This window comes from Ips typographus, linkage group LG5, assembly GCF_016097725.1.
Source record: "Ips typographus isolate SLU linkage group LG5, UJ_Ityp_2.0, whole genome shotgun sequence".
NCBI classification, from domain to species: Eukaryota; Metazoa; Arthropoda; class Insecta; order Coleoptera; family Curculionidae; genus Ips; species Ips typographus.
In genome coordinates, this window is record NC_138426.1 from 12,822,575 (window position 1) to 12,846,130 (window position 23,556).

At 35.5% G+C, this 23,556-nt stretch overlaps 3 protein-coding genes and 1 long non-coding RNA gene across 7 annotated transcripts; 1 reads left to right on the forward strand and 3 right to left on the reverse strand.

The window, feature by feature from the left end:
• The first annotated feature begins 211 nt into the window (after positions 1-211).
• Positions 212-12,868, forward strand: Swim (Secreted Wg-interacting molecule). Of its 3 annotated transcripts, none has more exons than XM_081979752.1 (8): positions 212-401; positions 9,027-9,216; positions 9,273-9,477; positions 9,531-9,887; positions 9,939-10,070; positions 10,128-10,327; positions 10,382-10,533; positions 10,589-12,868. In XM_081979752.1, the coding sequence occupies exons 2-8, from the start codon at positions 9,051-9,053 to the stop codon at positions 10,751-10,753; spliced, it is 1,377 nt and encodes a 458-aa protein (XP_081835878.1). In that variant the 5' UTR covers positions 212-401; positions 9,027-9,050; the 3' UTR covers positions 10,754-12,868. The 3 variants fall into 3 exon arrangements, with proteins under 3 accessions (XP_081835878.1, XP_081835877.1, XP_081835876.1); XM_081979751.1 differs by having other exon boundaries at positions 213-431; positions 9,051-9,216; XM_081979750.1 differs by lacking the exon at positions 212-401 and adding an exon at positions 2,832-2,979 and having other exon boundaries at positions 9,051-9,216.
• On the reverse strand, positions 2,564-3,491 carry LOC145729134 (uncharacterized). The gene is made up of 3 exons (XR_014178278.1): positions 3,118-3,491; positions 2,884-3,031; positions 2,564-2,825 (listed from the first exon to the last, which is right to left on the reverse strand). It is a non-coding gene; the product is annotated as an uncharacterized LOC145729134 (long non-coding RNA).
• On the reverse strand, positions 11,005-15,448 carry LOC145729114 (BBSome complex member BBS2-like). Of its 2 annotated transcripts, XM_081979745.1 has the most exons (11): positions 15,295-15,448; positions 15,080-15,242; positions 14,594-15,027; positions 14,324-14,546; positions 14,026-14,270; positions 13,790-13,972; positions 13,620-13,734; positions 13,312-13,568; positions 13,100-13,263; positions 12,892-13,040; positions 11,005-12,836 (listed from the first exon to the last, which is right to left on the reverse strand). In XM_081979745.1, exons 1-11 carry the CDS (start codon positions 15,418-15,420, stop codon positions 12,736-12,738), a joined length of 2,160 nt encoding a protein of 719 aa, XP_081835871.1. In that variant the 5' UTR covers positions 15,421-15,448; the 3' UTR covers positions 11,005-12,735. The 2 variants fall into 2 exon arrangements, with proteins under 2 accessions (XP_081835871.1, XP_081835870.1); XM_081979744.1 differs by having other exon boundaries at positions 13,312-13,734.
• Positions 15,449-15,533: 85 nt separating this feature from the next.
• On the reverse strand, positions 15,534-18,488 carry LOC145729115 (long-chain fatty acid transport protein 4-like). Its single transcript, XM_081979746.1, has 10 exons — positions 18,312-18,488; positions 17,966-18,075; positions 17,762-17,912; positions 17,264-17,501; positions 17,002-17,209; positions 16,720-16,950; positions 16,508-16,671; positions 16,338-16,457; positions 15,961-16,280; positions 15,534-15,912 (listed from the first exon to the last, which is right to left on the reverse strand). The coding sequence occupies exons 1-10, from the start codon at positions 18,315-18,317 to the stop codon at positions 15,598-15,600; spliced, it is 1,863 nt and encodes a 620-aa protein (XP_081835872.1). The 5' UTR covers positions 18,318-18,488; the 3' UTR covers positions 15,534-15,597.
• Positions 18,489-23,556: the final 5,068 nt, after the last annotated feature.

Genomic DNA, 23,556 nt, shown 5'->3' on the forward strand with positions numbered 1-23,556 from the left:
ATTTATTAAAAAAATTTTGGTCTTGTTAGGAACTATTTTAAGAATATGTCAGTGATTGCATTACTTGAAAGCCCTTTATCAGAACCAGACTGAAAAAGTGTCGTAATCTGATCCGATCGAATGTGTATGCAAACGAAACGCTGACGCTGACACAAAACCACCACTCTACTATACGAACGCGATGCATTATATTTTTTATTTTCTGGATTGGTAAGGGAAGATGTCGGTCTGAAGTGGTACGATTTAGTACGGTAGTACGGTACTCCTCAACTCGGCTTTTGTTGGCCCCGGTACGATTCTGCTGCAGTGATCGCTTGAACTTGAATGTGATAAGTGGTTGGGTACTACCGCGAGCGGTTTACAAACTTATAGACGAAGGCGCCAAAATTCCGGAAGCTTTTGTGATTTTTTTTTTATAAATCAAAAACAAGGTAAGTTTAATGTCCATTTTAGTTTTTGAAATTTTTTAAAATTATTTTGTAAAAATAAAATTTCAATATTTGGGACACATTGTATACTTACACCAAACTTTCAGGAGCACCAGAGGACATCAAAACAATCATTCTTTGTCCTATACATATTTGTTCATTATTTTCACAGGGCGTTCAGATTACTAAAATGAACTGTTATGTGATTGGTCAAAAAAGCAGCTTTCTTACACACCACCCTCTGTACTAAAAGGCGGAGTTACCATTATATTCATAGATACTCCGTCTAACTTACTCTATTTGAGTTGTCTCTATTTTTTCTCTACATTTCCTTTAAGTATACGCTGTTTTAAATATCACTACTAAATGAACCTAAAATGCTTATTAGTTTTTCTAGTGTTATTCAAAAAGTGCACATTTTTGAGCCAGTGTTAAAAATACATTTTCACATCATTACACACTCTGTACATTCCTCAGAGTAACTAAAATAAACATTGTCAAATAATGTTGTGAGTGACTCATAATTAACATTTTTGTACTGATTATAATTTTTTGCATATGTTTTATAAACAATTATTAATAATCATCTGGCAGATAATGAGTAATTAAATAGGAATTTATATATCCTCTATTATAAGTAATGTGTATTACAGGTTGTGGTAGGACAAAAAGTTACAAACTAAGTATTAATGTTAATCAAATATTTTAACATTAAATCAAGGTTCAGGTTTACGAGATAACTAAAAACATTTTAACCTTCCACATTTTTGAGAATTGTTTAGAGTCCTTGTCCTAATTCATTCATATAATCCTTTTTTTCGATTATTTACTTGTCTGTTATGTTGTATAGTACTCCACAAAGTCGTATATACAAGTTGAGATAAACAGCCAAGAAAGAAACTGTCCCATTATTTTATTTGATTTGCTTACAACTTGTGTCTATTTGCACTACTTACGTAAGGGAACTTATCGTGTGTGTTATTTATTGCAAGCATTTTTTCCTAAAAGAACAAAGCCACGTTGCCGTTTCGCCTCTGGAAATCTTGCAACTGGCATCGTAAAACATTCTTCTGGCAAAATTTATTACCGAAAAAATGTTTTGATAATATTTTTTTTTTGCATTTGCTTTGATCTATAAATACGATTTTTGCTAAAATATGTAGGAATGTTCAAGTTGATGTGGCAATAAAAACCAATTTTTATTCCCTCATTGGTAATATTTATATGCGAATGTAGATGTAAGTACTTGATTAATGGTTGAATATGACGTGATTGATTGGCTTTTAACGAGCTTTCAGATGGGAAATTTTATTTATATATTCAATAAAAATTAGTTGGTACCTCTGATGATGACACAAGTAGACAAGTTTAGATTAACAAACTGTTTACTTACAGACACAAAGGTATATTTAGCCACCCTGCCAAAAGTACAGCAATTCGTAGTGCTGGCAACACGGCATTTTTTTTTGAAGCTTCAGTTCAATAATGTGCTAATAAAATTAATTTTGAGGCAATCTTACAATATCAAAACGACCTGTTGGCAATAATTATCTCTAAAAAACTTCAAAAAAATTCAAGTGACTGTAACAATAGAGAGAAATTTTTCCTTCCAGATAAGAACAATGCTTGACATTGATTTTTCTAAAATATAAAGATGCTTGTGAAGTCAAAATGGCGACCAAAACGATAGAACTCTATTTTTCTATATATCCCTTATATTTAAATTAATAAAAATATACTAAATACTTTCTGGTTAAGCATTTTCATATGCTAAAACACACATTTTTTGACCAACCACAAACATTATGTCCTGCAGTAATTGTTACAAACCTCTTCATCAACATCCAGTGTATCATGTGACTCTTAAATAGCTTGCAGTGATTAGATCACGTGAGCCGTTTTCTCTCGCCAGTCTAACTTTTTGATCAACACAGTTTATAAAAAATTCAAAAATGTATGCATAGAATTTTGGGATAGACAATCGGATAAGGGCCGATTACACCGATATGGAAGGGCACCCTAAACTTAATTTGACTATGACATTTTGCACAAGATCTGTCACAGTCAAATCACAACTTAGTCTAAAGTCACGTGACGTTATAAATGGTGACGTCAGATTGAAATTCACTCTTGATTAGTTTCAAAAGTTTTCATTGATATTTCGCGGTTGCCACCTTCAACATTCCAAATTCCCGGTGATTTAAAAAGTTTTGTTTTTGTTAAGCCGATTATAGAGCATTCATTTTTATCAATACCTGTTTTACGAGAGCATTCGGCAACATGGCATCAGTGTGTTTTGAATGATAGCAAAGGACGGAAACATATTGATTGACAATTGACATTGACAGTGCTTCACTGGTTTACCGATTTGACAAGACTCACGAGAGTGAGGTTAAGCTGGAAAAAGGCAAAATATTAACAAGAGCGGAAAAATTAAATCAGTGTCGTTAGTTACTCGTAAAAATTACTTTACTTGAATTATGCAGGCTGGTGTTGATAGTGATTCTGGACTGTGTGTGTTATTTTCCTGATGGTAAACCTGCAAAGTACGGTAAGCAGCAACTCTCTTTATGTCGCATGAAACATCTATCAGCCGCTGTTCGCTATTCACTGAATTGTTTAGACATTTTCGGTTACCGAAAATATCAAAATATGAAATACACAAATACAACTCACACAAAATAATAACCGAATCGCGATACATTTAAGTTGCAACTGGAAAAGTTTGAAGAAACTATCAACAAATAATTACGTCGGTGCAATCCGCCATAAAAAAAACTCATAGGAGGCCATGCCTAAACAAAATGACAGATGCATTTTACTTCTGCTACAAACGTCAACGTCATTCATTGTGGCTGTGTGAATGGTATGACGTAATTTGTTGGCCCTGTTTATTCGAGTAGATTTTCTCATTGATAAGGAATTTGATATTTAAAATACTCATCATCAGCTGTTAAAAATATGCGGTAAATATTTATGTCCCTTGAATAATAATGAATCAATCGAAGGTGCTAAAAAAGCGCTGCGCATAAATATCGCGACCAGGTGCATATCTGTTTTCGACTTGCGGCTAATTTTTTTATTACGATCTTTTGCACGTTTTGTAAACATTACGTAACGATGAGAGGTGTGAAAATTGGCTCAATTTTTTTAGAGGGAAAGCGCAAGTCATAATTTTCTGATAAAAAACATTCACGCTCGTGTAAAGTTAAACGATTATGTTAAACATTCTAAATAATAAGTACAGTCAAGGATGAATTAGTGCTGACGTCATTGGCTCGCGTGCCAGAAGCCGAAGCGTCACGAATTAAATTCAATCAAACCACCAGAGATTTTTGTTTTTGTTTTCATTAATGTGTATAATTAAGGACAATGTCCACAAAATGTTTTGAGGTGGTTCGAATGAAACATGACAGTTGTTCCAAATGTCACGTGACTATAAGCCACATCTAAAACTAGTAATAAACGTCACAACTGTCAACAAGTCAATTTTGCTGAGCTGTCACGTGACTGTAAGTTACATCTAAAATTAGCATTAAACGTCACAACTATTAGATATGGCCTCCTGAAGCTGTTGTGTTTTTTGAAATTTTTTCTCTGTTAATTGATTAATTTACGTAATTTGAGTAAAATGATCATTTCCAATATGTCTCAATCAGACACTGAAAATAGCATTATAATTACCTTCTCAAGTTTTAATGCTGGTTTTAATCTAAACTGAAACAGCTGTTCGTGAGCATAACAGGCTTCTTGACTTTTCGAATTGGTCAAAATATGTTTTGCATTTAAAATTTTTGAATCATTCTGAAAACACTGAATGAATTTAAATTTAATGGTACACACGTAAACTGGGAATAAAGTGCAGTAAATTTTCGGTCATGACGAATCCTGCCTGGAATTTGTAATGCGTGGTACCTTTGAATTCTGGCAACAGTTTGGCATTCTAGGTGCGGTATGTAGAATATAGGAACAAGGGTTAAAGTTGATAGTGGAAAAGAGGGTCGACCGACACAAACAGTCTGTTTTGTAGGTCAATGAGGCCGTGAATATTTATTATCCCTGCAAAATTCCATACATCAATATCGATCGATAATAATGCACTGCAATGAACTTGCATTGTTTTCCATGACCCAGCTTCTCGAGCAATATATTCTATATTGCTTCGATATAATCTCCATATAAGGTTTGTGTAATTTGTTTTGCCTGGCGCTATACGAACCGATCATCGTGATTAGCAATTAATTAACTGTTTAAAAATAAGAGAAAAAACCAACTCATTTAGGTCCTTAAAGGAGGTCGCATTTTTTAATTGGTCAATAAACGTCTACAACGAGTTACCACTGCCTCTTTGTCTAATTAAACTTTAGACGTTGATTGTACGGGAGATAAGTGACAGATTGCCTTGACTTCCTTTTTCAGACTACTAGAAAAAAAACCAGAAAAACATTTTGGCCAATGAACGGTCAAATTCATAAAATGTTCTCTCTAGACGTTTATGGTCTTTAAAGTGTCACAACTTAATTGATCGATGGCACAAGCCCAAAAAAATTGTTGTTTAGTTAATTAGTGTGAGTTATACTAAAATTCAGTCAATCACTGTGTTCACACTTTGCACAGTTTTTTACTGGATTGTCACTTAGTCACATACATGTGGTTTAAAATCAATCAGGAATCAAAATCGACCCAATTTCGTAATCTTTTAGTTATTAGTTAGTTTTCCAGATCGTTCATAATTATTTTGACAGTTATCACATGACCTTATAAATAAAAGCGGATCGAGAGTCACGTGACAACTGTCATTAATGTCAAAACTGTCAATCTTTACCTAGAATGACCAAAATTACAGTTTAAAACTGTTTATTTGTAATATTCTACACAAGACTAGTTTTCAGTTCTTTTACAATTATTTTAATAGTTGTCACATGATCGTATAAGTAAATGCGGGTGGAGTGTCACGTGACAACTGTCATTAACGTCAAAACTGTCAATCTTAACCCAGAATTGGTCAAAATTGCACTTTAGAACAGTTTTCTTGCAACATTTTAATCAAGACTAGTTTTTCAGCTCTTTTACAATTATTTTGACAGTTGTCACATGACCGTATAAATAAATGCGGGTGGAGTGTCACGTGAGAACTGTCATTAATGTCAAAACTGTCAATCTTAACCCAGAATTAGTCAAAATTGCACTTTAGAACAGTTTTCTTGCAATATTCTAGACAAGACTAGTTTTCAGCTCTTTTACAATTATTTTGATAGTTGTCACATGACCGTATAAGTAAGTACCGGTCGAGTGTCACGTGACAACTGTCATTAACGTCAAAACTGTCAATATTTACCCAGAATGACCAAAATTACAGTTTAAAACAGTTTATTTGCATTCTTCTAAACAAGACTAGTTTTCAGCCCTTTTAGAATTATTTTAATGGTTGTCACATGATCGTATAGGCAAATGCGGGTGGAGTGTCACGTGACAACTGTCATTAACGTCAAAACTGTCAATATTTATCCAGAATTATCAAAATGACAGTTTAAAACAGTTTTTTTGCATTCTTCTACACAAGACTAGTTTTCAGCTCTTTTACAATTATTTTGATAGTTGTCACATAACCGTAGTAGTAAGTACCGGTCTAGTGTCACGTGACAACTGTCATTAACGTCAAAACTGTCAATATTTATCCAGAATTATCAAAATGACAGTTTAGAGCAGTTTTCTTGCATTATTCTAAACAAGACTAGTTTTCAGCTCTTTTACAATTATTTCGTTAGTTGTCACATGACCGTAGTAGTAAGTACCGGTCTAGTGTCACGTGACACCTGTCATTAACGTCAAAACTGTCATTCTTTACCCAGGATGACCAAAATTACAGTTTAAAACAGTTTATTTGTAATATTCTACACAAGACTAGTTTTCAGCTCTTTTACAATTATTTTGTTAGTTGTCACATGACCGTAGTAGTAAGTACCGGTCTAGTGTCACGTGACACCTGTCATTAACGTCAAAACTGTCATTCTTTACCCAGAATGACCAAAATTACAGTTTAAAACAGTTTATTTGCATTCTTCTAAACAAGACTAGTTTTCAGCTCTTTTAGAATTATTTTAATAGTTGTCACATGATCGTATAGGCAAATGCGGGTGGAGTGTCACGTGACAACTGTCATTAACGTCAAAACTGTCAATATTTATCCAGAATTATCAAAATGACAGTTTAAAACAGTTTTTTTGCATTCTTCTACACAAGACTAGTTTTCAGCTCTTTTACAATTATTTTGATAGTTGTCACATAACCGTAGTAGTAAGTACCGGTCTAGTGTCACGTGACAACTGTCATTAACGTTAAAACTGTCAATTTTAACCCAGAATTGGTCAAAATTGCAGTTTAGAGCAGTTTTCTTGCATTATTCTAAACAAGACTAGTTTTCAGCTCTTTTACAATTATTTTGTTAGTTGTCACATGACCGTAGTAGTAAGTACCGGTCTAGTGTCACGTGACAACTGTCATTAACGTCAAAACTGTCAATATTTACCCAGAATGACCAAAATTACAGTTTAAAACAGTTTATTTGCATTCTTCTAAACAAGACTAGTTTTCAGCTCTTTTAGAATTATTTTAATAGTTGTCACATGATCGTATAGGCAAATGCGGGTGGAGTGTCACGTGACAACTGTCATTAACGTCAAAACTGTCAATATTTATCCAGAATTATCAAAATGACAGTTTAAAACAGTTTTTTTTGCATTCTTCTACACAAGACTAGTTTTCAGCTCTTTTACAATTATTTTGTTAGTTGTCACATGACCGTAGTAGTAAGTACCGGTCTAGTGTCACGTGACAACTGTCATTAACGTCAAAACTGTCAATTTTAACCCAGAATTGGTCAAAATTGCAGTTTAGAGCAGTTTTCTTGCATTATTCTAAACAAGACTAGTTTTCAGCTCTGTTACAATTATTTTGCTAGTTGTCACATGACCGTAGTAGTAAGTACCGGTCTAGTGTCACGTGACAACTGTCATTAACGTCAAAACTGTCAATTTTAACCCAGAATGACCAAAATTACAGTTTAAAACAGTTTATTTGTAATATTCTACACAAGACTAGTTTTCAGCTATTTTACAATTATTTTGTTAGCATTACTTTCCAACCCGTTCCTTTTAAGATGGAAGCTCAAAGAAGAAACCAGTAGCCCAGACGGATTTTTATCATTATTAATGATAGATTGATGATCAACAATATTTACAATGCTAAAACAACTTAGTACTGGTTCTGATTGAACATTTCTCAACCAATACAACCTGCAAGGTCTAAAATGGCTTGAAACAAATTGATGCAGTAATGAGATTTAGGCTTTATAATTCAAAGTAATTTTAAGGGACAATGAACCTTAATGTTAGTGATATTTTTTTGGTATTCCAACTTTAATTCAAACAGATTTGCATATCTTGTAGGCTAACAACTTGTACTTGAAAGTGATTTGTATGTAAACAAATCGAAAGCAAAACCGACAGTTTTGATTACTAAACATGGATTGCTACTGCTCCTAATAGCTCTGATAAACATTCATAAATATGTATAAACGAAGAAAAACCTTGTTCTAATCCTCTCAGTACTTTCGTACAATTCCAAGCTTACGTCATTTTGTCTCATAAAGTCATCAGAAAATTATTTGCATATTATTTATAAATTCGACGATCGATCAATTTCGTCGGAATTCCTTGTTATTGTTTTTATTTATTTATTATTTACTCTTACAGCATTGAAATAAGTATGATCAAATTGTTTTCGGCTTGTCAGAATCATGTAATTGATATTAATTTGGTCTGGTGAATATTGATTGGAACGTGACCAGTTTATTTTTACTTTGGAGATTAACATAAGACCACACACTATGCTAGTGGAACCTGGACTATTGCGATTTTTTCAGTAAATTTAAATATAATCAAAAATCTGTAACTGTACTAATGGACTTTGTCATGTAAACATTTAGTTGCGCATTTTTTTTCTGCTCAAGTTTGGTAATAAAACCAGGTGCGCTGCTTTAATTTGAATAGTAATCGAATTTTTGTGCAACCCACGTGAGTTGCATTTAAAGTGAACTTTGATTAATGACGTCATTAGGGATGCACTAAGTACACCTGACAGAAACAAGGGTAAAGGCAATTTTATGCAGAAATTACCAATTTACAGCAAAAACAGTGATTTTTTGAATTCTAATAATTTCAACCATTTTTATAGTTAGAAATCAATATTTTATTACTTCGGACACGTAGAACAATTAGCTTCGAATTAAGTTCAGGGTCCAAAATAATCAGTGTTTTATTAAAACATCGGAATTTACATACAAAACAGCTCTGACAGTCCTGAATAATAAGTACCATCTGTACATTAACACAGTTTAAACTGATCCAGACGTGCAGTTGGTTTTCATTAAATATCGCCGATATTCGATATGTTTGCACCAATTTGGATAACCTTCCAAAAAAAAATCGAAGCACGCCCCTGACTTTCGAGTGCCACAATTAGCACTTCTGTTGTTAGTATTAATCAAACAAACAAACTATAAAACCACTTTTAGTACACTTTTACTGCTGTGATTAGTAAAGGTTTTGACTTTGATTGCAGATGAGGAACCGCCAATTGTTATGTCACAGTCTGATATTACTATTTGGCTGTTTGGCTTTGGCAGCTTTACAACCTTACGACGATATGAGCGATCTTAGGGGAAATTACTGTTCTGAAATTGGATGTTGTACAAAAAGAAAGGATACTTGTTCTAAACCAATCATAGGTAAAGTCACTCATTAGATGTTAATGCAGAATTTATCAAAAAGTATTAACTTTTAGGTACTTTGTGTTATTGTGACGACTTTTGTAATCGAACTGATGTTCACGACTGTTGTCCGGATTATTGGTCGTATTGTTGGGGATTGGACATTACCACCCCCCCACCACCAACGACTCAACGACCACCTGAACAAATCACATCCTGTACATACAAGGATAAAAACTACAGAGTGAATCAAGTTGTAAGGGACAATTGCAAAACCTGGTTAGTTGATTGGCTGAGATGAAATTTGCGATACAATGCCTGTCTTTTTCTAGCCGATGCGTTGCTACTGGAATAGAAAATGTGGAAATGATGTGCGACACTGACGTTTGCATCATCGAGGAGGAGATTCTGTACAATGTGAACGCGGACTCGCACGGTTGGACCGCCTCCAACTACTCGGACTTTTGGGGGGAAACCCTCGACAGAGGCATCAAATACAGATTGGGAACGTTGCAACCCCAAAAGGACGTCATCAGAATGAACCCGGTGAAACGCTACTACAACCCGGCTAGCATCCCCAGACAGTTTGACAGCCTCACCAAGTGGCCCCGGTATATCAATGGTATCCAAGACCAACAATGGTGCGGATCGTCTTGGGCTATTTCCACTGCTGCCGTGGCTTCTGATAGGTCAGACCAAGTTTTGGGAGGTTTTTACCACTAAAAATAACCTTTTCGCAGATACGGAATTATCTCAAAGGGTAAGGAGGAAGTGCAACTGAGCGCCCAAAACATACTATCATGTCTGCCAAGAGGGAAGGGGTGTGAAGGAGGACGTTTGGATAGGGCGTGGACTTTTGTCAGAAAATATGGGTAAGTTTTAACACCCCCCCTGTATTATTTGCAACTTGTCTTACGTCTCTTATACAGAGTTGTGGACGAACAGTGTTTTCCTTATACTGGAAGGAACACCACTTGCTCCATTAGAAGGCTTGGACCTTTAAGGGCAGCAGGATGCGTTCCACCCAAGTACTCTGAACGAACCGAACGATACAAAGTAGGCCCGGCTTACAGATTGGGCAACGAAACTGACATAATGTACGAAATTATGCGATCAGGACCGGTTCAAGGTACAAGGCATCCAGCAATTTGGTAGGCCTTTTAATAGCAGAGGTGTTTTGCAGCTACCATGAAGGTATATCACGATTTCTTCTCGTACAAAGGAGGTATCTACCGGCACACTGGTTTGTCTTTGCCACACCATCATGGTTACCATTCGGTGAGGATTGTTGGGTGGGGCGAGGATTACACTCCTACAGGATTACAGAAATATTGGGTAAGTCCTATTGGACCCTATTTTAGGGTTTTTTAACTTTTTTTTTTCTGCGCAGAAAGTTGCTAATAGTTGGGGTACTCAATGGGGTGAATACGGGTACTTCCGCATTCAGCGTGGTACCAACGAATGTGATATCGAAAGTTTCGTATTGGCCGTTTGGTCTGAAGTTGACAGACGAATTCTGTCATCCAGTTCTTATTTCACCATAAGCTCGCCTTAATTTTTCTCCACAATCCAATATCACAATAGCACAATATTAATACAATAAAATACACTGTTGCCATGTTGGATCTGATGTGTTCTTCTATAAAAACTGCCATTTATAGTCTTTTAGATAAGACAGAAACAATGTTATTTATTTTTTTATTGCGAGCTTTTTGTCCTATTTTCATGTTTTTTATTTACTTAGTGTTTAATCCTTTATGTATTGTAGTTAAATTATGGTTACCGGAAAGAGAAAAAGACCAGAGGTTACTTACTATTTACTGCTTTTAATAGATGATTAACAATAATATGTTTGTATACAGGATGGTCCAGTTTTAAGCCAATTAAAAAATAAGTTGACTTGAATTGTGTCATTTTTCTGAAAAACGTTTCCTAAGGAAAATACAGTCCTCCAAATTTCAATTTAAAAAATCGTTTTATAGTTTAAAACTGAACATTCAAGACTTGTGAAAGTCCAAATTTGTACTGAATAGTCTAAAAACTTGCTTTTTACTACTAGGAATGGTCTTATGATTCGCTTTCTCAGACTGCCATCCTGGTTGAGTGTCTGAAACTGGCATTCAAGAACTAAAAAAAGTCCGGAAATCAAGACAAAGATTGTATTGTGCATGAAACTCATTTTTTACTACTAAAAATAATATAAAAGTTGACTTTTAATGCTAGAACTGACTTTACTAGGACTAAAGAGAGTCCAAAAGTATATTTTCAAGACTTTAATTGGTGTACAACTCAACAAGTCTAGAAGTAAATTAAATTTTCGGACTATTTTATTTCTAAAAATTAGTTCTCAAGACTATTATTGTAGCATTTGGTACCAAAATTTTTTACTTTTATTACTGAAGAAACTTGACTTATGGAAATAGTCTTAAACTCGATTTTTCAGTCTTAAAAAGCACTAAAAACAGTCTGAATTTCTTAGAGATGCTACAATTTATTGCACCTATGAGTGTAGAAGTCAATTTAATAGTGAAGAAGCTTATAACAATTTCAAGACTATGGTCAGTGGACACACTGGCTTTTAGGCTTGATAAGTCAAAAACTTTGTAAAGATAGTCTTGAAACTCGATTTGAGGCACTGAAAACAGCCTTAAAACACTAAAAACAGTCTAGTTTATTAAGAAATACACCAGAATTTTTAGCACTGAGGTGTCTAGAAGTCGATTTAATAGTGACAAAGTTTGGAATGCCATTTTAAGTCTATGAAGAATGTAAAAATTGTTTTTTAAGTTTGCTATGTCAATAACTTGGTGAAGATAGTCTTGAAACTCGATTTTCCAAGCTGAAAGCAGTTTTGAAGCACTAAAAATAGTCCAGAATTCGAAGAAAATGAAAAGCAAAGAAAAAAGCACGAAAAGTTAGTTTTCAAGACAATTTTCATGAATCTAATGTTAATGTCCTGCATCTAAGACTATTTTCAAGACTAAAATATTGAAATTTGTCTTAAAATTATGAAAACTTACTTCAAATGCAAATTTTAAGCTTCTGATGTCACTTTTCATTAGTTCAGTCACATTTTGGGGTTCAAGTCAATTTTTAAGGTTTAAATGTATGAATTTGTAGTAACGAATTCTCGAAAAAGTCAATTTTCAGTATTAAAGTCTCTTGATTTGCATGAAAAGTCAATTTTCAAAACTAAAGTCTTTCAGTTTGTCTGGAAACTATCAAAACTGGCTACAATAATATTTTTTAAACTTCTTAAGTGAATTTTCCGTTTCCAAGACAATTTTTAAGTTGGGTTGGGTTAGTTTTGGGTCTTTGACCGTAATAACGTGTAATAAAGTGCTTGTTCCAAATTTGATCAATATTGCTCCAACGGTCTGACAGTTATGACAAAAAAAAAAACGATTTTTTAAACAGAAATTTGAAGCACTTTTCAGGAAAATGACATAATGAATGTCAACTTATTTTTTAATTGGCTATGGATTGGTGAATTATTGACATTTAAAACTGGACCACCCTGTATACAACATTTTAATATTAGAGCTCTCCAGTTCGGATAATTTTAATTAAACCTTCTATATTGTTGTTTTTAATGGCGTTCCTGCAATGATTAATCATAACTGCCGAATTTTGTCCCACTAAAACAAAATAAAATGATTAAAACTTTGTACACCCTGTAGTTTTATTGTGTACCTCTCAGCCTGGAGGCTTTTTGGATGATATGATTGATTTTTTTCATGGTTTCAATGCCTTCATTGTAGTTTTGTGCTTTAATGTTGTAGCCATTTATTAGGGTTTTGTTGACGTTGTTTAGTTCATGGTAATGTTCGATCATCTCTTTTCTGCAATAATAGTTTTTCATAACTTCTTTTACTATTGAAATGTATGTTGCAATACTCACATATCATTAACCCTGCTATCCTCAGCCCTAATAATCAAATTCCTAATTTGACTCAGTCTATCTGCCACATCAGTATCCAGTCTCAGCCTTGCTTCCTGTATATCACTCAATTTTTGCATAAAATTCTTCAGGTTGGTTTCCTCTTCTGGAAATGACGCCCTGGACTTTATCCAGATTTTTTAGCGTTTCATTTTGGCCATTCACTTACTCACCTCCAAGTTATCCAGTTTCAAGTAAATGGCCAGAGACTGTACTAAATCAGCGGCCAAAAACATGTTGTTGGTGTAAAAAGTAACTTTGCCAGATATCTCAAAAACCATCACTAGGTCAGTGCGATCCCTCAAACACTCCACGGTGATTTCCAGATTTGGACCCGATTCGTATTCAATATCGGTAGGAAAGATAAAATTCTGGTTGATCCACAAGCAAATTCGTTGCAAACGTTCGGTTATTTTGAAGTGGACACACCCTGTACAAGTTTGATTCGTGAGGATGACCAGTTGTAGGAGTGGCAACTTACCTAAAGGTTTGTTTTTCGCAGACAAATCTTTCAGAGCGTACATGGAGAAACTTGGCAACTGTTTAGTGATTTCAAAAACGTGAAACTGGATACTGCTTGGATAACCTACTAGAGCCTGAGAAAAAATCCTTATATGGTCACTAAATCTGGACTGTTTTGATGTTTTATACTTTAATATGTATATCAACTGGACTGTCTTTAGGCAAGTAAAGAGGGATGGCCAACCCTGATGTCAGTTTGGACACCTCAGGATGAACTACGTGACTTTCTCCTTTGAAGATGCCCTCAGCAAATATAATCACAGCTTTAATGATTGTGGAGTTGTTGGTGCAGATGTAAACTTCCACATGGGGCTACAAAGTGTATTCACCAATTAATCACTAACCAACAATTTTACAAATATCACCTTCTGTCTATTGCCTCCATTATTAGTAGTAACCACAATTTGTAATCTGGTACTCGAAGGTATGACCCCTCTAGCCTCATAACTGTCCATTTCATTGGCCACATTACTGTTATACTTTGTATTGTTCTCGTAATGCTTCAACTCCATCATCAAAGCCTGTTTCTGGGTTAGCAACTCCTTGATAGTTTCCTGCTCCACGCTCGAACTACCCGAAGCCACCACTTTAGTAGTAGTATAACCCCTGACTAAAATTTAGCTCCAGGAGATAAAACGCTCTGAACAAGACAACTTGAAATACCTTCACCCTCTGAGGAAACGCAAATCAAGTCGGTTTTTCCCATAGAGCGGTAGTCACCATCTACAATCCCTGCCACACCAGAAGACATGGAGTCTTTGAAGAGAACTTCACCAGTTTTGAGGTTCCTGCAGTCGATTTTACCATTAGACCAGCCGGTGATTAGTTGGGGAGTTAGGTATCCCAGCAAATCGTATTGGTGCATAGATATGGCAAAGTTTTTAGACTAAATTCACCATTAAGTTTGTTTCGATCAAAATTAACTTAACTAACCTTAACTCTCCATAATCGTGAATTTTTTTCATAAACACCCACAGTACCATTCGAAACTGAATAGGCAAATTTCTGGTCGTTTAATGGTACCAAACTAGAAACCACCTCAGTTTCGTTATGTTCCATTACAAGTTCATCATCATTGAACACCCTGATGTTGAAATCTTCTGAGCTAACCACCATATGGTTAATGCCATCTTTGTTGTAGTCTAGGAGAATAATGGAGGTGACTATATCCCCTATGGCAACCCAGAAGACTTCGTCTCCATTATAGTCATAGCCATGAATGGAAGAATTTCCTCCCACTAGTAAAATTGAAGAATTAAAGCCTTTTAGGTTTCCCATGGTTAAAGATTTCACTCCATCAGGACATTCTTTGTAAAATACGTCTTTGTTGTCGTGAACGTGGTAAACCAACAAATTGCTTTCAGTACCTTTAACATAAGTGATTTAAGAAACAGTTCCAGGGGTTTAAAAGTTACAAACCTATAACCAGAATATCCTTTTCTTCACCAGATATTAAAGGACCAGCCTCAATGGCTGTGATAGTTTGATTCACGTTCAATGTGGCCAATTCTCGGTTGGATTCAGACCAAATTAGTTTCCCAACTGAATTAACATTCTTCCTGTGAGGATTGTGAATCAGTACCTAAAGTTTTGGTTCACTTTCAATTCACTACCAGTGGTTGAATAAGGCTTACTTTATCAGTGTTGGTGGCTGCAGTTAGACAAGGATGACTACCGTCGTATTTTCCTATAGTCACCAAACCTGGAAGGATTTTATGGCCTAACTCCAGGGTAAAAACAGGCCTTAAGTGTTTGTCCATTTTGTTCGTATTTTACGTTACAGTACAAACAATGGAGTTTCTTAGCAACTCTATTGATTTGTTGAAGAATAGTCTATTTTTAATTTTTAGGATGTAAAAGTGAAAAAAAAAACTTTTTTCTACAAAACACATTTATTAAAAATTAAAACAACCTAAAACAACAGTCTACAAAACAGCTCACAGCCTCAATTTTCCTTCTACAATATCTTCGTATAGTAGTCTATTTAAAGGAATATACTCAGACTTTTTTGCGTCATAAAAATACAGTCTATGATCTTTAACTTGATCATAGTTGTATCCTTCCTTCTGTAAATCCAACTTTTTCAGTTTGAATGTCCCGGTCATGGGCAAACTGTCTATAACCCTCAAAAATAATGGAATTGCATAACCAGGAAGTCTGGATTTTAGTCCTTGCGCCAGCTGGTTCAGATCGAGATTGTTGTCCGGATCTACTATAGCCGCCATTCCAGCTCTACCCTCAGTACCAGGAACCTACTCGATCAGGTTAGAGTTGAACAGAACCACGACAAAGGTACTTACTTGGACCCCATAAACCACGGCGTCTTTAAGTTGAGCAACTTTGCTGATTACAGCCTCTACTTCGCTAGTTGCCACGTTTTCACCTTTCCATCTAAAAGTGTCTCCGGTTCGGTCCTTGAAATAGTAGTTTCCAAGTTCGTCCTGCACCAGGACATCACCAGTGTTGAAATAGACGTCTCCATCTTCAAAGACATTTCTAAGAAGCTTCTTTTCCGTCGCCTGTTTGTCGGCATATCCACCAAATTCACTGCGAGCGTGCTTTTGGTCAATTTTACCAACCAGAATTCCAGGTTCGTCAATTGAACAACGAATACAACGACCTAGTTTTGATTTTTGTTTATTAAACAATACAAACTGAAATACTTGTAAAAAACTACCTTCATGGTTTCTGAGTGGTTCTCCAGAATGTTCGTCGCAACGAATCAAAATCACCGGGTATATAAAACTGGCATACCTGGGGATGAACCCAACAGCCCCTGGGGTACTATCTATATTAACTGCAACCAAACATACATTAAAGTTTAGATTTAAAAGATGAAAAACGTACTTAAATTGCAGTTTCCTTCAGTAGAACCATAAAACTCAAACACATTTTCAATGTGAAAAGTTTCCACAAACTCTTTCCACATTTCGGGTCGTAAACCGTTGCCAATCATCTTTTCCACAGAGTGTTCCACTTTGCTTCCCGGTTTGTGTACTGCCAGAAGGTACCTTAAAAGCAACGTTGCATTATAGCATCATAAATTTGACAGCACTGACCTGCAAATCTCCCCTATATAATTGGAGGCAGTACACTGGTACTTGTGACAATCGCTCCAATAGTTGGAGGCGGAAAATTTCCTTCTTAGGGCTACGCCCAGACCGAAGATGATCCCCAAACCAATCCCCAACATTCCCCCTGCGGTATGGTAAAGGGGCAAAGGGTTGTAAAGGATATCGTTTGGGGATAAATCAGCCAAACTGTAGATCCCTACTGCGGCGTATAAATACCTGAAAGTTTCCATGAAAATGGGTTTTCTAGAAGTGCAAACTGAGTGGTACCTTGTGTGTGAAATTACCGCCGCTTTAGGTAAACCTGTAGTACCTGAAGTAAAAATGTACATAATTTTGTCTTTGGGTGAGATGCTGGATACTTCAGGGTGGTCAGTTTTACTCTGACTAGTTAATTCAGTGCAAAAACTCACAGTGTCTGAATCTCCAAATTCAAACATTTCCACGTTACTGATGGTTTTCAAAATGTCGTCTCGAGCTACCAACCACAAAATTTGATAAACCATTTAAAAAACCAGTTGAAAAAACCAACCTTTTATAAAGTCACTACCATAGATCAAAGCTTTGCAATGAGCCACCTTCATACAGTGGACTACAGGATCAGAAACTAGGTTGGTGTTGATCAAAGCGGTGGTTACTCCAATTTTGGAGAGTCCAAGCCATATTCCCACATATTCGGGTCGGTTCTCCAACATTAGGGCAACCGAATCTCCTTTTGTGTAACCTTTTGACTTGAAATAGTGACCCACTTGATTACTGTAATCATCCAACTAGATAAATAGGTTTTAATTAGTTATTAGGAAAACATTGAACAAAATAAGTTTGACTATGAAAATGATGAGTGATTTAAGTGACAAGACAAGAAAATGTTAAGCTTTTAGGCTACAGTAAAGGTTATTTAGGAACCTCTTTGAAAAAGATGTTCAGAGTTTACTAGCTGTAACTTCTTCAAGAAATTTCAGATGTCTTGTTATTTCTGTAGAACTTTAAAAGTCTTTCTTGTAGAAAAACACATTTTCAGTAAGTTTACCTGTTTAAAAGTCCAAGTGTCATCTTCAAAGTAAAACAAAACTTTGTCAGGATGATTTTTCAACAATTTGGTGAACACACTAGGAACGGTATCCTGGTTTTTCACCCAGCTCGTTATCCTGCGATTTAGTTTCGTAAATCTTGCGGCTGCCCTGTATCAAAATATAATACAATTTCTAGAGCTTACAATTAATGAAACAATTACCTGACGTCCCTTGGCAGTGTTTTGTACAGGATATAAAACCATCGATACCTTTTATTGCCTGATAGGTATGCAACCAGCAATGCTAATAGAGCCGACCAAAACCATGCTGTCTATACGAAAAAATAGTTTAAAGTTTGTTTGGTTAGTTATCTGAGTTATTGAGTAAATAAATGGGGTATACTTTGGCCTCTTGAAGATGATAATTACAGGAAATAATTGATCAACAACAATACAAATAATGTGATCTGAAACATTACATTAATGGCTTTTTGATGGTAATTTTTTTGGTACTTCTCCACTAAGTTGTATTACCTAACTAACTATTTAAACAATGTACTACACTTACCAACATGTTAAGAACTTTAGCATCTATATTTAAATCTCTATAAATAACCCGGTACTGCTCACCGCACTTGCACTAATGTAACTGAAAATGCACACAATTCATTGTTAGCCCGATGAAGATTTATGCTCGAGTGTAGGAAATGGTAGGAAACGTGGTACTGTGCGGCAGTACCGGTACTCTTCCTGTCAATACGTCACAGAGTTCTTTTCGGTCGATGAACTAGAGTCGGTTTCTCTATGGTACTGTGATAAGACTTACGTTTATTAAGAAAGATTAACGTTTATGAATTGTTGTTGTATTTATCAGGTTATGCAAAGTGGAATTTGTAATCCCAAAGGTTTTAACATGTTTCAGGTTAATGTATGGTAAAAGTGTTGCTGTTTTTAAGTAAATTCCATGAAGAAGCTGATTTTCTGAACAACGTTTAAAACTCCCTGGGAACAAGGTGTTAATACAAATACTTCATTCGCCAAAATGTCATCTGTCTCTGGAACCTGTCCCTCTTTGAACTGGCTGAAACACAGTTTGAAAGGACAGTCAGGGATAAAATCGCCTGTAAGAGTTACTTGGAGTGAGGAAATGACTGTTTTAATCACATTTTTGAAATCCTAATTAAATTGTTTATCCAATAATCTGAAAAAACACTACAAAATTTGGTACAGTTAGGTAGAAAAGCGGTGTCAAAGTTTGAACAGGCAGAAACACAGTATGAAAAAACAGGGACAAAGTCGCCTGTAAAACCCATTTGGAGTGAGAAAATCACTGTTTGAAGCACATTTTTGGAATCCTCATTAAATTTCCTATTCAATAACCTTAAAAAAAACACTACAAAATTTAGTACAGTCAGGGAGAAAAGCGGTGTTACAGTTTGAACTGCCAGAAATACAGTTTGAAAAGACAGTCATGGACAAAACCGCTAGTAAAACCCACTTGGCGTGAGAAAATGACAGTTTAAAGCACATTTTTGGAATCCTCATTAAATTTCTCATTCACCAACTTAAAAAACAGTACAAAATTTGGTACAGTCAGCTAGAAAAGCGGTGTCAAAGTTTGAACTGGCTGAAACACAGTTTGAAAGGACAGTCAGGGACAAAATCGCCTGTAAGAGCCACTTGGAGGGAGAAAATGACTGTTTTAAGCACATTTTTGAAATCCTTATTAAATTTCTTATCCAATAACCTAAAAACACTACAAAATCGAGTACAGTCAAGAAGAAAAATGGTTTGAAAATTATAACTGCCAGAAAGACAGTTTTCAAAGACAGTGAAGGAGAAAATCGCTTGTGTTACCTACTTGGAGTAAGAAAATAAATGTTTTAAACTCATTTTTAGAATCCTCATTAATTTTCCTATCCAATAACCTGAAAAACACTACAAAATTTGGTACAGTCAGCTAGAAAAGCGGTGTCAAAGTTTGAACTGCCTGAAACACAGTTTGAAAGGACAGTCAGGGACAAAATCGCTTGTAAGAGCCACTTGGAGTGAGATAATGACTCTTTTAAGCACATTTTTGAAATCCTCATTTTTAAATACAACCACTAGGTGTCACTGTCATAACCAGAAAATGTCACACCAACAGTAAAACACTTTAACTTCTTGACAATCATCAGTTTCCTGTTTTTTTTTAGTGATACCGATCGTAACTTGCAAAAATAACCGCCAGATGTCACTACCACACTTGACTCTCTCTTAATACTAACACCTCCAACGTTGCCACGCTGAACCGGAAACACCAACGATCCGGGAAGTTTCCAATCTAGACATGCTAAACGTATCTCTTGGTGGTACCGTGACGTGGCAACGTGGCACCAAACTCTGGCCAGCTGGTTGGTGACCCAGTTTCGAGCAGGAATGTATGCACATTCCTGCACGTGGGATTCAGGTATATATGACGTCACGTGACGTGTAAACCGCCGCCTTCTCTGTTTTCTCGGCGTTCAAGTACCTTTACGTAACAGATTTTTTTTTGGGACAAAGTCGACGTAGCGTTTCGGCATAGATATTCGATTGTCGTGTATTTTTAGATCAGAGAATACGGGTACCGCATATGTGTAGAACATTTATAGGTTAGGATCTTCCTAAAAGATTTCGGTTGTTGTAAAGATAAATTATTAGAAATACGTGATTTTTAACAGGTTTGATAAAATGAGTTAAACAAAATTTAGGTTATGTGGAGACCATTACACTTAATGTTTACGTAGGACAATCTGTCTCTTGTCAAATTGACTTTCTGGCAAAACCGTCAAAGTAATGTGTTCTAAAATGGTCTATTGGGGGGTATCATAATTATTGAAATTGCATCAAACAGTAAAACTCGTATAACATAAGTGGGGTTATTTTTCTAAAATCAAAATCTATCCCCCCCAGTGACAGTAATGACATTTCTCTTTCAGTCCGCAATTGATATGACATTTACAAAGCAGTGTTGCCATACCTCATAAGCAAACGACTACCTTTATTTTGACACTTATTAGTTCACAGGTAGTATACTAGAAACAGAATAATACTAAAATCAATATTGTTTTTAAATAGCCAATCTATTTTTAAAATGTTGGTCATATTATAGTCATAATTAGGTTAAGATCACTCATTTAGATAGGGTATCGAAAATTGTATTATTTATCGTATCATAGACAACGGATGTGAAATAGGTTAAATTAACTTTAGCGATAATTTTGAAGTGTTTAAAGTACTTGTTCACGCCCTCTATATCTAATTTTTTTCTTTACACGTAAACATCCAAATTATTTTAAAACGGTGAAATCATTATTGAAGTCTAGTGACTATCCTCTCTAGTACAACGCGATCATTTCTATAATCTACAAGCATATTTATTGTCAACTGTCATAGCTGTGTCATTTTCTTCTTTTTTCATTTGGAGGATGTTGCTACGTGAACCATTCAGTCAGCTCAACTATTTAGACAAATTTGCTGTTTCGAAAGTGCGTCGCTATTAGCGGTACTTATATAATCGGAAAAACATTAAGTATACGAGTAAACGACGCGGTTACGTAACCGCAACACCTTTTAGGCGTCGCGTCGACCTCGAACAATAAACTCTTTTTGTGCAATCAAAACAAAACGTTTATTTTTAATGCATCCAGACTGGGAATTTCGTGTGATTCGCGCGGGTTTTCGGTTGCCTAAAGGACGAAACGAGAAAAATTTCCAGAAAGAAAATTTGGGTCGACCGTCTAGAAACCAATACGCGTTGTCCACCTGTTCCTGTCGTTTAATGAATTTTTGTTTATTACTTTCATAATTTGCATGTTAATAGCAAGCGTCACACCTTAAAACTGATACAAATAAAACCCCCAATGTTTGATAAGGGATTTGATAGGAGTAAAGTGATTTACGTCAGAATTAACAAGACTTAAACACTGATTCACCAAATAGTAAAAATATACAGATTTTACGCGTTTTTTTAGTTAAAATTGACTTGAATGGAGTAGCTGAATAAGTAATCACGTGACTTGACAGCAAAGTGACAGCTATCAAAAAAGTTAAAAGGGCGAGTTTACGGTTTGACATCTTTGACTTTAGTGACAGTTGTCACGTGATTTTAGGACACTCTTTAGCTAGACGGTCACGTGACAACTCTCAAAATAACTGCAATAATCTCGGGAATACGTCTTGGTTCGAAACCTGTAAGAAAACTGTGTTAAGCAGTAATTCTTGCAAATTATAGGCAAATTTTGACAGCTTTGACTTAAGTGACAATTGTCACGTGATTTTAAAACACCATTTACCTAGACGGTCACGTAACAACTGTCTTAATCTCAGAAACACGTCTTGTTTCGAATACTACAAGAAAACTTTGCTAAACACTAACTTTTGCAACTTTTGAGTACTGCTTGACATCTTTGACGTAAATGACAGTTGTCACCTGATTTTAGAATACTCTTTAGCTAGACGGTCACGTGACAACTCTCAAAATAACTGCAATAATCTCGGGAATACGTCTTGGTTCGAAACCTGTAAGAAAACTGTGTTAAGCAGTAATTCTTGCAAATTATAGGCAAATTTTGACAGCTTTGACTTAAGTGACAATTGTCACGTGATTTTAAAACACCATTTACCTAGACGGTCACGTAACAACTGTCTTAATCTCAGAAACACGTCTTGTTTCGAATACTACAAGAAAACCTTGCTAAACACTAACTTTTGCAACTTTTGAGTACTGCTTGACATCTTTAACGTAAATGACAGTTGTCACGTGATTTTAGAATACTCTTTAGCTAGACGGTCACGTGACAACTGTCAAGAATCGCAGGAACACGTCTTGTTATGAAAACTGTAAGAAAACTGTGTTAAGCAGCAATTTTTGAAAATTCTAGGCAAACTTTGACGTCTTTGAGGTTAGTGACAATTGTCACGTGATTTTAAAATACGATTTAGCTAGATGGTCACGTGACAGCTGTCAAAATAACTGTCATTATATCGGGAACACGTCTTATTTCGAAACCTGTAAGAAAACTGTGTTAAGCTGTAATTATTGCAAATTCTAGGCAAATTTTGACAGATTTGACGTTAGCGACAGTTGTCACGTTATTTTAGGACACTCTTTAGCTAGACGGTCACGTGAAAATTGTCAAAATTACTGCAATAATCTCGGGAATACGTCTTGGTTCGAAACCTGTAAGAAAATTGTGCTAAGCAGTAATTTTTGAAAATTCTATGCAAATTTTGACAGCTTTGAGGTTAGTGACAAATGTCACGTGATTTTAAAACATCATTTACCTAGACGCTCACGTAACAACTGTCTTAATCTCAGAAACATGTCTTGTTTCGAATACTGCAAGAAAACTTTACTAAACACTAATTTTTGCAAGTTTTGAGTACGGTTTGACAACTTTGACGTTAATGACACTTTCCACGTGATTTTAGGACACTCTTTAGCTAGACGATCACGTGACAACTGTCAAAATAACTGTTATTATATCGGGAACACGCCTTGTTTCGAAACCTGTAAAAAAACTGTGTTAAGCCGTAATTCTTGCAAATTCTAGGCAAATTTTGACAGCTTTGACGTTTGTGACAATTGTCACGTGATTTTAAAACACCATTCAACTGTCTTAATCTCAGAAACGCGCCGTATTTCGAATATTGCAAGAAAACTTTACTAAACACTGTTTTAAGCTAATACTGCGGTAGCAGCAAGCTGGAAGCTGCTTTTTTGACCAATCACAAATTACCTACAAATGTTCCAGTAGACACTGACAGCTGTCAAACATATGTAAATTTAT